Here is a 14216-nt window from a genome sequence, read left to right as displayed (position 1 = left end):
GCTTCTTTTTCTGGTGTATCGGTAAGTATACATGTCTTTCTACGCTTTTTGATTCCCAATGTCTTGCGAGAGGGTGCCTTTGGGTGGGGTTTTACTAGATCAGGGGAAAACTTCTTTTTCTTTGAAATGGGCGAACAGGTATACATCAACTTACGACGTGAGCTGCTTGCTATACTTTCTTCCTGTGTATTACAACTAAAACCACTGGCGTTAATGGATGTCGAGTTATCTTCTATTGGATCATGGAAGCTGTTGCTGATTTGTGATACCATTTCACAATCAGTTGAGGTTTCCGATACTTTGTAAACAGCACCACTGTAATGCGCGTTAGAGCCAGAGCCTTGCAGTATCAAATGTATAGTGCGTTGAGGTTCTACTCCAAGCCTGCAAGGGAGCAACTCCAGTTTACTTATCACACCATTCATCTCTCGAATAATTACTTTCATGATCATTGCATTGCATAGAGCACTAAGGAAAAGGTCACAAATGTTATTGTTATATTGTTTTTCTTGTATGTACCTCTGGATTGCAACCAATATGTCCACGTCGCCCGTTACTGCGAATTCTCTATAGAATGACTGGTGCGTGTGAATTTCAGCTGATAGACTCTTTTTCAAATCCTCATCTGTAAAAATCTCATCTCCAGCAGCATACAAGGATGAACTAACGGCATAAAGGAGGCAATGTCCGTCACCGCTTACGGATATGGATGAAATATTCTGTTCTTGAAGATAGCAATTCATGTTAGTATCTCTGTCAATTTGGGTGTCATCTACTAGTACTTGTTCCGAATCTATATCTCTGTTACTGGTAGTGGACGTGTCAAAAACTTGTTCTACTGGGGCAACCGCGGGCTTTACTGGTCCCGATTCTAATGGTCTGTCCGTCACGGCTGATGGCATGAAGTCTTCTTCTGTGAAAACTTCTGTGTTTAATGGGAAAATCCCAGCCTTTTGGAAACCACTACAAATGTTGGACATAGTTAGTGCCTCCTTCCATGGGTTACATAAAATGCCTGCAATATCATATATAGATATTGGCTTCCCTGGATTGTTACGAAGCCAGTTACTTTGCGACACCGACAGTTTTCTTTTCAGTGGTCCGAAGACCGACAGGTCCAGTGGCTGCAAGCGATGCGAACAGTGCGGTGGAAATGATAACATAACAATCCCGTTCTCCTTGGCGTAATCAAGAGCGTCTATGGAGAGATGAGAGACATGATTATCAAGCAAAATGAGAACTGGATTATTCACGGTTGGTTTGACATGTTGAACAAAGTGCTGCAGAAAGAGAAGAAAGTTATCAGCTGTCATCCAACCAGATGGATGGGCCGTTCCCTTGGAACCCGCTGGTGCTCCAATTAGAAAATGGTCTCTGTAGTTAACACGAGGATAAATAAGGAACGGTGGAATTGCTTTCCCGCCTGCGGATACACCAGCACACAGCGTGACTAGTTGTACCCTCTCAGCTGATGTTAGAGATCCTATTTGCTTAACACCAGTACCTGCTACAACCTTTTTTGGTTTTACCACTGTCACCACTCCAGTTTCATCGACATTCCAAATGTCACATGCCTCAAACATATGTCTCTCCGTCACTTCCGTCAGTTTGGTAAAGTATTCAGATACATTTGTTTTGCTAAAGGCTGTCGCTCTAGCGATGCTTGTTGCTTCTGGGGTCCTGAGTGAAAGTTCCGAATGACGTTTTAGAAACGAAGAGAACCAATCGGCACCCGCTATTTCCTTTTCCGACCACGATGCTGGCATTTTGATGTTAAATTGCTTGCCGCATTCATATGCTAAAAGTCTTACTTCACGTGGACACAGTCCAAAGTAAATGGTCGACGCGTGCTTTAAGTACACAACAAGTGCAGTTTCATCTCCATCTGAGAAAACTTGTCTAGGCCTTTGGTATCCGAAACGCATATTCGAAATTGATCTTTCTGATTCGGGCATCTTGTTTAGTTTTTTCACATTATCTTGTAGCGTTGAACGAGGTACGCCAAACAACTGACTTGTTTTCTTGTATCCATCGATAGTATTCTTGTAATGAGCTAGCGCTCTTTGCAACACATCTGTTGATACTCTGTCCCCTCTTTTCTTTTTGTACGTACGTACCATGTTGTAATTCTAAAATAAACATGAAAAAACTTGCATAAGGTTTGGAAAGTATCAAATTATGGTGACTGATATCGGACATTTCGCAATGTCGATAAATCGCTCAGAAGAGTGCGACATAACGCACGACAGATATTGCGACAGTATGAGAAAACGGGCGACAATGCGAAAGAAATTTATTGTTGCTATCTCGCCCGTTTTGTCGCACTGTCGCTCTCACTCTCAGTCTGTCATGCGTTTTGTCGCACTATATATCGTGCATTTTGTCGCCGGTTTTGTCGTTATCTCGCCCATGAAAGTGCGCCAAAACCGGCGAGATAGCGACAGTGACACTCTCGCCCGTTTTGTCGTACTGTCTGACGTGCGTAGGCCTATAATGTCGCACTGTGACGTGTCGCTCTGTCGTGCGTTTGTTTTAGCAATGTCTTGGACGAGATAGCGACCGTTCAAACTGTCCGATATCAGCCATGCAACATATCAAATAAACAAACAATTCTGCCATATACCTCACAACGGCATTTTCCGTCCAGAATGCCCCGATAAAAATAATTGCAGCTAATTATTGTTCGTTGTCCGCAAGTTACAGCTGTGTGGGGCACGTTCGGCCTTGTATGGGGCAAGTTCGGCCCAGGCCGAACGTGCCCCTACTCTCAGGGCCGGACATGCCCCCAGCAGTTTTTCCGAACACTTCGCTTTGCACCTTATTTAATGGTACATGGGATGAAGTAAACATAGTGTAATAGCAAAGCCCAGTATCTTACCTTCATATTTCATATTTAAGTTCGTCCGAATTTCTTACGGTTCTCGGTGAAAATAAAAACTGAAAAGAATGTTGAAAATTTACTCACCAGGCTTAAAAATAAACATTCGCCACCAAAACGCCCAACAACTTCAAACTGCGGCCATCGTTGTACTGACGTAAACAGCGTCGTCATAAGTGACGTCATAGTATAAATGACGTCTCTTTATTCTTAATTACGCGCGAGATATAGCAATTAGCCGAACATGCCCCGAGGCCGGACTAGCCCCGGTCTCCCCTACATGTACATTTTCTCCTCTCCTGTTACAAATCTAATCACAACATCTACTGTAACAAGAAACCGTTAAAGACAAAATACATGGTAATTAGATTTTCTTTCAGCTACTGTAGACATTTTATGTCTTTCAAAGTTTCAGGTAGCTTATCGAATGTAACGTTGCTCCCACAGGCTTCCGGTTATCTCGGTCATTGTCGGTTTTCTTCGTTGACTGTATCGTACATGTGGACCAATCACGTTTCGCCAGCGCACGAACTCCGTCCACGTTGTGTTTACCGGCATCGGAACCTACACACGGTGATACCACGGGGAAGAAGATAGGCGAAATGTTGAAATTTGCTGGACTTTTGCTGTTGGCATCACTTGCCTATGCCAGCGATGTGCTTGAATTTGATGACAGTAACTTTGCAAGCAATATTGTGAAACATGATATAATATTAGTCGAGTTTTATGCCCCATGGTAAGTAAAAAAACTATTAGCTTCCTGTTTTAATGAATCGCCGGCAATATTCTGAAGCTGTCTCTTCTCTGTGCGAAACAACTAATTTACATTAATGTCAGTAGCATGTCTTTCGTGTATCTAGGTTGTAAACACGGCCAAAGTAATTCTTACGTGGACCGAGTAGAATAGGATATACTGTATCGATATTGATAAGGGGGGGGGGGGGGGGGGGGGGTAGTAACTACCATGACTACTGCTAACTTGGGAGAACTACCTTGGAAAGCCGAGAGACAGTGTTAAACTTAAACTATCTTTATATATTATATAGTATATTTGACAATTGATAACCGCACATGATTACACAACTGTTAATAAACCCGTTTTCATTTCCTGACAATTTTCATCATTTTTTAAAGCTACCAAAATCAAATAACCAAAAGTTGAAGCACAGGAGCATGTCGAGTCTTATATTAAGAAATAGACAGAAATACCTACTGTATATATAAAGACTTTATATACAGTATACTGTATAGGTTTTCTATCTATTTTTTAAAATAAGACTAGACATGCCCCTGTGGTTGAAGGGTAATCCATCAAACATACTTAAATCCCAAATGTTGATTTTTTTTTAAATATATACGACACCCTCAATTGTAAAAAAAAAATAGGGAGGTCCCAACCTGTATATTGTTTTGCTTTTAGTAAACCAAGTTGTGGTCAATTAAATACAATAATACACTACATATAAATATTTTAAATTAAGATCTAGTTACATTATTAGAATATGACATGTCACGTTAATGGTGTACATTTGAAGCTCGCAATAAATAAATGAATCTGTCTGAATCTGTTTTGGGTATGTACTGGCCCTAGGAAAACCCCAAATGATAATTGCTTGTGTAATTGAACTGGACTTGGCTAAGTGCCAGTGGCCAGGTAGCTCCAATGATTAGTGTGTCAGTTGTAAGAGGTAGTGGGTTTGAGTTCTGTTCTTGCTGTTCCATGGAGGGAAATGAAACAAGTTCATAATTAAAGAAAACAAACCATATGATTTGATAACTTGAATTTTTTTAGAAGTTAATGAACTATTACCAATATATACACGTGTTAGAATTCATCAATTATTTATGCAGCAAAGTTTGCAAACTGATGAAAGTGATCTCGGTACTAGATGTAAATTAGTTAGGAAAATAAATAATTTAAAAGCTTTGTATCCAATAGATACCTTTCAATAATTTGATTTCAAATGTCTCTCTTTATGTAATTAGACTTTTTTTGTTTCCATATACAGGTGTGGCCATTGTAAAAATCTGGCACCTCATTATGAGAAGGCTGCTACCACTTTGAAGAATGATGATACACCAGTACCACTTGCCAAGGTATACTATATATAGGTGTCAAAAATGAATTCATTGATTAGAAACAAAAAAAGGTGATATCAATAATTCATAAAATTCAATTTTCATCAGAATAGTGCTATTTTGTGGAAAATGTAAGTTATCTGGCAATAATTTCATTTACAGGTAGACTGTACCACCAGTACTGAAACATGTGGCAAGTATGGAGTCAGTGGTTACCCTACCCTGAAAATCTTCCGTGGAGGAGAGTTCTCCAAAGACTATGAAGGAGGAAGAGATGAAGGTAAAGTCAATGCGGGATTAAATAGATTTATTTATATTTGTGTAGCCTTAGTGAAGCCTATAAATTACGGAAAATAGCATGTCATTACCATCAGATTTGAAAGATTGCTATTCCCAGAATGCAAATGCCTGACCTTAAACATTCCAAAGATGTATGCCAAAGGTTTGTGTTAAAATCCAGAAAAAATGAATCAAAAGCTTTGGAGTAAAAGTTGAGAAAATTTAAAAGAAATAACAAGTTTTTACTTGCAAAGTGATACAAGGTCATTATGTTATGCATGAAGCAAGTAGGAGTGAAGGTTTCAAGCTTGCTTGTATATTGTATTGTGACTGACTTGCATTTAATTCTATTAATTGTGAGGATAGTTTGGTTAAAAATACAGAAGTAAGTTTCAACACAACTGTATATTTTATTACAGCTGGCATCCTCAAAACCTTGAGGAAGGAAGCAGGACCATCAGCTATGGAACTGACAGACATTCAAGCAGCAGAAAAGTATCTTGGGAAGCCAGAATATGCTTTAGTTGGTAAGACTCTTGTGTGCAGATTTAATATCATTGATACCAAACCAAGCTTGGTTGATGTTGATAGTTGTTGAGGGTGCTCACTGTTCAGTTAATCTCAAAACACAATTTTTTTTTTTAATCGCTTATTGAACTAAAAAAGAAACATATTGGATGACATGGTTTCGATAATACACAGTGAATATTGTATCATTATAGATCTTGATTAAAATGTTACTCTTAATTACAAAAATTAAAAATAAAAGAATTTCAGAACCTTTTACTATAATGTATATAACTTTTTGCTTTCAACTCAATGACTTAACAAATCTATCCTTCAAGAGTTTCTACTTTTGGTTGATTGGGCATAAATGCCTTTCTTTAACATGCATGTTCTAAATATTTTAACCAGTAATTGGCAGTCAAGCTTTAGCATGGTTTCGTTAACTAATGATCTATAAATCCATTTTTTTTAGGTTTCTTCAAAGACACCTCAGACCTTAGTCTATTCAAGAAAGCTGCAGATGTATTGAACAGCGAAGTTCGATTTGGTTTCACCACTGAACAGGCTGTAATGGATAAATATGGATACTCTGAGTGAGTGCTAATATTTTAAGAACCATTTCTAACACAATCTGACAGGAGTCTTAGTCTTATTTGATGGTACATGTATTGTCTGTTCATCTGTTGTAAACTTTGGTTTGTTGGGAGTTCTCATTTCTCAGTTTTTGAAAGATCTTTTTGTTTAAACATGATTGATTTTATAATCATGAAATGATGACTATTTAGCTTGAATTCAATTTTTATGGTCATAGAAGTGAGCAATTCAGGCTTATTATACATATGGTAATGTAAAAAAAAAATCTCTACAAAAATTGTCTTCAAGCTTGTTCTGATGGAAATATTTGTGCAATATGATATTTGTTTCAATTGTCAAACAAAAAATTAGAGATGATCATGAGAAAATTGTTAACAACTGTTATTAGGGTCACTGTTATACCTTCATGAATCTGTTTACTTTGTATTCCAGTGAGATTGTCCTTCTTCAGCCAAAACATCTTAACAGCAAATTTGAAGGTTCTGTTACCAAGTTTGAAAAGAAAGTATCAACTGAAAACCTAAGGAACTTCTTGGGCATCAATTTGTAAGTTAAATGTGTTTAATTAGAGATCCTTTTACATTGACAATGCGAAGTTTTCTCCAGAGCATTTAATTTCCTTGGTGTTCACTCGTTTTAACTTGCCTTCTCAAAGGGCCTAGAAAGATTTTGGGAATTTAAAATGTTCTGAGAACAATCATTAGTAGTGATATTCATTATATAGCACATGTTCTACACAGGGCCACTATGGGATGTTTGCATCTCTGCAATATATGTCAGAATTAAGTCTGAAGGAAAAATGAAAGTCTATAAATTTTTATTAGGTGTACTATTTAGCAACTAAACATCTAAAGATTAAAAGATATGGAATATAGTTAAATACGGCATTGAGAGACAATATGATCTTATGAACCTTACGTTGAGCCACACACTAAATTGTCTAAAACAATTTTTCATATCATTTTTCAATCCTGACAAAAAAATAGATAGAAGCTAATATTTTTCAATTTTATAAACAAACGCATGTATCAAGTATCAACAGACATATTTCCAGTACATGTACATTGATGTAATTTAACTTCCTTTATCACTACTGCTAAATGTTTGTTAAATTGAGTAACAAAATATTTGCATCATTATTACTTATTTCAGACTTGGTCTTTGTGGTCATCGTACCCAGGGCAATGCTGCTTCTTTCTCAAGGAGGCCACTAATCGTTGCTTACTACGATGTTGACTATGTGAAGAACATCAAAGGAACAAACTACTGGAGAAACAGGTGAATTTAATTGTTTTACAGTGTCTACATTAGATATGAAGATATTGTGTCCTTAATTCAGGGTCACAGAAAAACTGGAGTTATTTTGAGGGTCATGAAATTGGCATGATATTAGACATGATATATAGATAATCCATCAATGTAACCTAACAATTAGTTTAGTTTTACTTTTGTCACTTCAGGAAATCTGTAAATCTTAATTTATTAAATCAAATGCAAAAAATGTAAATTTAATATGAAACTTCATAACCAAGCTGATATGCAATAATAATAAAAAAGAAAAAAATCTTATCTATCTGAATCCTTTGGAATAATTTTTTTGCAATTCTATATTACAAAAAAAATTTGTTTCAGAGTGATGAAGGTTGGAAAGAAGATCCAAGATTCTGGTAAAGATGTTTACTTTGCTGTAAGCAATGTTGAAGAATTTGATCAGGAATTGCAAGAATTTGGAATGAAAGGGGAAGGAGTGCAAGTCAATGCAAGAGATACTCGTGACAAGAAATTTGTCATGACAGAAGAATTCTCGTAAGTAATTTTTTCAAGTTAGTACTTCTACAAGTTAATGCTAGTAATTGGTTATTAAGGACATATAAATTAGATTGGTGACTTGGGTCTCTGCCTCTATCTCTTTGACCAGAATGTAAGTATATTGGTATTTCACCTATGTTTTTTCACCAAATTTACTCTACTTGGGTAGAGTGCTTCATAAGAAGGTATATGAGCAGAGTGATTCAATCACTATGTGGTCAACTTTTCATTACACTCTTGTTATGCTTGTGCCATAAAATTTTATCAAGTGGCAGCGAGGGCAATTGTGTCTTACAATTTTCTATTTTCGAATTTCGATATATGTTGATATGTACACAAGAAATTCCAAAATGCACCAGATAATAAGGTTTCAAATTGATTTTTTTTTTTGAAGTATCGAAAGTACACTTTTTGTATGTCAGAGAAACCAAAATCATACTCAATGTTTTATTCACAGAATGGATACATTTGAAAAATTTGTCAACGATTTCTTGGAAGATAAACTTGAACCCTATATGAAATCTGAAGCTGTCCCAGCCGACAACAGTGGCCCAGTAAAGGTAAGGCAGTTGGGAATACATAATATATAAATGATAGATAGTATTGAACAAGTCTGAGTATACTGTTTCTGTGTGATAACAAATACCTATTGAACGTTTATAACAGGTATATTATCTATCTTGGGTCTCGGTCACAAGCATGAGTTTAAAGTAGCTATTTTTGGGTTACTGCACTTCTTGATACTGTTATAAGATACCAGTAGTTGTAGTGCTATCTATTAGGGCCGGGACGATACACCGGTGCACCGATGAATCGTGATCACTTTCACTACAATATCAATATCGATCCAAATGCAATTTTATGATACCTATATCGATCCTGTGTCTTGCTCTTGTTGTTTGTTTAATACTTAAATGCATTTTCTTTGGAAAGACTTTAATTCAAATTAAATGACACTTGTCGAAAACGAAAACCCGAAAACGAAAGTGTTATTGATTTCTGGGAAACCGGAGTGCTGCTCTGAAAGTGAAAGCAGTTAAATGATTGGTTGAGGCCGGCTGCAGTAGGCCAATCAGAAAGCGTTTGACAAATACTCGTTGACAACAAACCAAACATCATGGCAAACAACTGGGTATCTTTGAAATCAAACAATACTAAATATACGTCGCCAATAGAGTATACATATGTAAATAAACTAAACAAATAATGTATAATGTTTGAATATAGTATCTCTATGTATCGCGATATGTATCGGATCGTAGCTCTAGCATCATGATACGTATCGGATCGGGGCATCACTCTATTGTCCCAGCCCTACTATCTATAGCTTTTACTTTTAGTTTTGGGATTCCCATCAATCCTGCAGAGTACAGGGGCTACTTCAGTATTCTGTATCAGTAATGGAATTTGTTAAGATTGATTTTAAAAAAGTTCAGGAAATGTTGTGTAGGGATGTTGCTGTAAGGACTTTGTTTTCTTAATTAGAAAGGAATTTCTTTTGTTTCAGGTTCTTGTTGCTAAAAATTTTGATGAGATAGTAACTGATGACAAAGATGCGCTGTTAGAGTTTTATGCACCTTGGTGTGGACATTGTAAATCATTGGAGCCAAAATACAATGAATTAGGAGAAAAGGTATGCAATGAAATAAATAGTTGTTTTATAGTGGAAACTGAAAGTGCTCTTAATTAAGTTTTCTGTATTTAGCACACTATCACTAATTGATGTGAATGTTACTATTGTTAGTACAACAAATGATTAGGAATGAAGAAAACAAACAGAAATATATAACTTGTATCGAATCATATGAAGATTGACACCATAACCATCGCAGATCTTACAGTTAATTAAACCATTTGGCCATATGAATTAGACAACAGGTAGATTATTATCAAGGTCCCTTTTTAATGGGAATCTAATAAGAAGAGTTGTCAAGAGTAATGTCCCTTTCCTCCAGCTCATGTCTGAGGGGTATATACAGGTCAGGTAGGACATACACAAATGTGATTTTGAATATTGTTAGTTTTCATGTAAATGTCTGAAAAATTCTGTTTGTAAATACAAGGAATTGAAAAGTATAATTTTGTAAATGGATGGTGTGTCAAAATTTGATTTGTGAACTAAACAATATGATTTTGTTTTTGGTAGGTAAAAGATATTTCGGACATTGTTATTGCAAAAATGGATGCTACAGCAAATGATGTACCAAGTCAATATGAAGTTAGAGGGTGAGTTTTGATACAATAAGTCATTAAGTTGTACACAATATATTATGACATAAAAGGGTATTTTTATTTGATTGAAACCTTGAAATATTTTCTTCAGTACCTTCAGGAAGACTGCAGAGGCTCATGATCATTTGTTTTGCAATATGCAAGGGTGAATGGCTGTATTAATTTGTTAAAATGGATGACCTTGAACCCATTTTAAGTAAAAGCGGATGAAATGTAGTAAAACTTTAAAATGTTTTGCCATGTGCTATTGGACTGCTGAATCCAATCTCATGCTATAAAACAAATTTATCTTAGTACTTATTAAAATGCATGACATCAAAATAGCTTACTGGTTGAATGTTCTTTTAATGATACTGTTATATCAGGATGATTTTTATGTCGCTACAGACAATTAAGACTTGAATTTCTACTTTCAGTTTCCCTACCATCTACTTTAAGCCAAAAGGATCTGCACCAAGGAAGTATGAGGTAGGTGTCCTCAAGCAATATGCTACCTATTGTATAACATGAAATATTTGTTTACATTTTGTATATTACCATTGCTTCATGAATGTTACTGAATCGGTAGATATTTATGAAGTTAAATTAATGTTTATGTTTATATTTTAACTGTACACATCTTTGTTCAAAGAAACCATTTGTATGGCAGAAATTGATCTTCAACTACAAGTCTGTGGGATTAATTTAAGACTTTACTGTAGTTTTGATTAAACTCTGAACCATCAGACCTAAATTTGAATACTATTTACCATATTTATCCCGCACTAAGCCCAGAGTGATAACACATAATCTCTGGCTTAGGTCCAGGGGTGACAGGATAATGGTTACAAAACAGCATAGACGAGGGTGAGCTTATTAGTGGCATGGGTTTATTGGCTGGTAAATACGGTAGTGATTTTATTGCAAAAGAATTATTGATTAACACTTTACACTTCTTCGACCCACAGGGTGGCAGAGAGGTAAATGATTTCCTAAAATATTTGGAAAGCAATGCTGAGAGCAAGGATGAGGTTAAAGCAGCCATGGGCGGAGAGAAGAAAAAGAAGAAGAAGAAGATCGAGTTATAAATGAACACTTAATGAGCATGAAAGTAGATAAAGATGTGAAAATGTGCAGATGAAGAGAAAGAGGTACATGATTATCGAAAATATTATATTCCCTTCCTGTTATTTTTAAATGTGTGAATGGTTAATATCTACTTTCATCACCATTAATTGTATCACTTCTGGAAACATACCATCCAAGAACATCATTCATTTTAGTGGGCCATATCATAAGGACTTCATTCCATGCAGTTGAGGCACATTTCGAATTCCAGTTTTAAAATGATTAAGTTCTTACAATGATAAACTAAGGTAAAAATTTACAATTCAGACCTTCACTTTGTGCGACTTGAAGGATAATTATACACTGTATATAAACTTTTATAAAATTCTGACAACAGTGTTCATTTGGGTGCAGTTATACATACTTGTTGATTTGTAGTTGGTGCAAATGAATGTCCCCTAACGGGAATTTTTCGTATGAATGTGAAAAATGAGGATTCTTCATGAAGTGTGAGAATGAGTCTTTCGTTTATGTCTGGGGTAGAGTATTTATATTTTTAATGGGAGAATTCTAAGCTTTACTGATAATGAAGTTACCAATTTCCTTAAAAGTTTCAATGTTATATGCTTTACTGTTTAGTCATGTTTTACATGTACATATTAAAAACATATCTACAGTTTAGTAGTGCTACTGAAATCAAAAGTCGTTTTCCTTTCCACTGGTTCTTCCTATTCAACCAATGACGAAACCTTTAATTTGCTAAGTACCTTTAAATGTTATATGTTGGGTTTAATGTTGGTATGTCTGTATCCTGTCCCTACAATAATACATACAGTGGAAGAAAGAAGCACAAGTTTTGAATAATAAAAACTACATGTATTCAAAATGAGAGAGAAAGCCTTCATTAACCGATACATTAAATTAATTTAAACTGATCTTGTTTATCTGTTGTTTTTATCTGGTGTGACATTTAAATGTCCTGGAAACACCGAGATAACTCTTTCTCTTGGCAGTAAATGTCAGGTAAGTTTATGGCTATCAAATAAAGCTTGTATACATTACTTACCGTAAAAACTCATGTAATTTGCGCAGGTACTTTTAGGGGTTAAAAATTTTGCGCACCCAATTTTTTTTTAAAAATCTGATGTCCAGGACGCCAGAGACGTTTTCGAGGAGGGTAAAAAAATCAGTACATCAGACAATTATTTTTTTAAAAATGGATCTCAATTTTTTTTAAATACAATTGTTGGGCTGTTTGTCAGCGACATCTACCTCTCGCAGGCGATTCAACTCCTATTCTGGAATGTCCTAAAGATGGTGAGTTAGCGATTGGCCATGTCTGCTGTCCATAGATGGCTTACAACCTCTTTATCCTTCTCCACCTTAGCCAGCTTGACAATTTCTCTGCCCTCTTTGACAGTTGATCAACAGCTGTTTTTTTTTTTTATCTCTGCCCTTGAACCCCTAGTGCCAAGAACATTCTCCATAGGAATTATGCAGAAAAGCCTTGAATTCATATTGCCAACATTTTTACACTAAGTTATGAAAATATGTGATGACAATAGAACTGATATTCTATGCAGCTACAAAAGCTAATTTACACGTTAACATCTAATATTAGAAATAAAAAATTAATATGAAACATCAATTCTGCTATACTTAATGCCAGAATCTATGCGTCTCTTTACCTTGATCCAGAACTGGCCCTCTTTGACATATTCAGGTGGCTTAATGATTTTCCATCTATTGGATCAAAAGGTTGTATGGTGTCCATAACTTTGGAATAATCTCTGTCAATATAATAGGAGACCGACTTGAACCCGGTGTAGCAGCCTATTCTTTCCCCCCTGCTAAAAGTTTCCCCGGGGAAACAATTGACTAGCTGATTCTTTCCCCGGGGAAAGAATCAGCTAGCCAATTCTTTCCCCCCCTAGTTGGAAGTCCCCCCCCCCCCCCCGGGGAAAGAATCAGCTAGCCCATTCTTTCCCTCCTATCAGCTTTGTAGATGGGGAAACTTTTGGCTAGCCTATTCTTTCCCCCTTATCAGCTATGTTAGCAGGGAAACTTTTGCCTAGCCCATTCTTTCCCTCCTATCAGCTTTGGAGATGGGGAAACTTTTGGCTAGCCCATTCTTTCCCCCCTAATGGGCTAGCCAAAGTTTCCCCATCTCCAAAGCTGATAGGGGGAACGAAAGGGCTAGCCAAAAATTTCCCTGCTAACATCGCTGATAGGGGGGAAAGAATGGGCTAGCTGATTGTTTCCCCCGGGGAAGAAATTGGCTAGCCAATTCTTTCCCCGGGGAAACTTTTGGCTAGCCATTTATTTCCCCGGGGAAAGTTTTATGGGGGAAAGAATTGACTCCTACACCGGGACAGACAATCTAACCATTTGAGCCTCCTGACCACCAGCATTCAGCCCAGTCCAGAGCCTAACTCGATTTGCACTCTTCTCGAAAGAGAAGCCTTCTCAGATCGCATTCCGTTATATGTAAATCGAGTAAACCGGAAGAACATAACCCAAAACAAACAAGTTTTTAAGTTCCGACACAAACATTTGCATGTATGTGTCATAAATCCTTCTCTAGTGAAACTCATCACTCGCACACTTAAACATGGTTACCGCCATCTTGGAAGATAAATCTTCCAGCTTCGAGACGAAAAAGGTAGAAGATCTTCCAGAAGCAGAAGAGCTACAAATCGAGTGAACTGAAGTTATATTCTAGAAGGAGAAGAGTGCAAATTGTGTTGGGCTCAGGTCTGCTATAAAAGCATACTTTAAATTGCATCAAGGT

General features: G+C 36.5%; 1 protein-coding gene across 1 annotated transcript; it reads left to right on the top strand.

Moving 5' to 3' along the window:
- Positions 1-3398: 3398 nt before the first annotated feature.
- On the top strand, positions 3399-12360 carry LOC117334087 (protein disulfide-isomerase A3-like). Its single transcript, XM_033893532.1, has 13 exons — positions 3399-3614; positions 4888-4975; positions 5120-5237; positions 5656-5763; positions 6216-6336; positions 6770-6883; positions 7490-7615; positions 7970-8143; positions 8604-8706; positions 9654-9779; positions 10293-10372; positions 10795-10846; positions 11326-12360. The coding sequence occupies exons 1-13, from the start codon at positions 3481-3483 to the stop codon at positions 11443-11445; spliced, it is 1464 nt and encodes a 487-aa protein (XP_033749423.1). The 5' UTR covers positions 3399-3480; the 3' UTR covers positions 11446-12360.
- Positions 12361-14216: the final 1856 nt, after the last annotated feature.

This window comes from Pecten maximus, chromosome 9 (assembly GCF_902652985.1).
Source record: "Pecten maximus chromosome 9, xPecMax1.1, whole genome shotgun sequence".
Lineage (NCBI taxonomy): Eukaryota > Metazoa > Mollusca > Bivalvia > Pectinida > Pectinidae > Pecten > Pecten maximus.
The sequence above is the reverse complement of the archived record's forward strand: the minus strand, read 5'-3'. Positions and strand labels throughout refer to the sequence as shown.

What these genes read in the sequence shown, in the direction of transcription:
- LOC117334087 (XM_033893532.1), top strand. Translation starts at nt 3,481, where the DNA reads ATGTTGAAATTTGCTGGACTTTTGCTGTTGGCATCACTTGCCTATGCC. An exon ending in TGAAGGAGGAAGAGATGAAG is followed by an intron (nt 5,238 to 5,655) that starts GTAAAGTCAATG and finishes ATTTTATTACAG; the next exon opens with CTGGCATCCTCAAAACCTTG. An exon ending in ACAAACTACTGGAGAAACAG is followed by an intron (nt 7,616 to 7,969) that starts GTGAATTTAATT and finishes AATTTGTTTCAG; the next exon opens with AGTGATGAAGGTTGGAAAGA.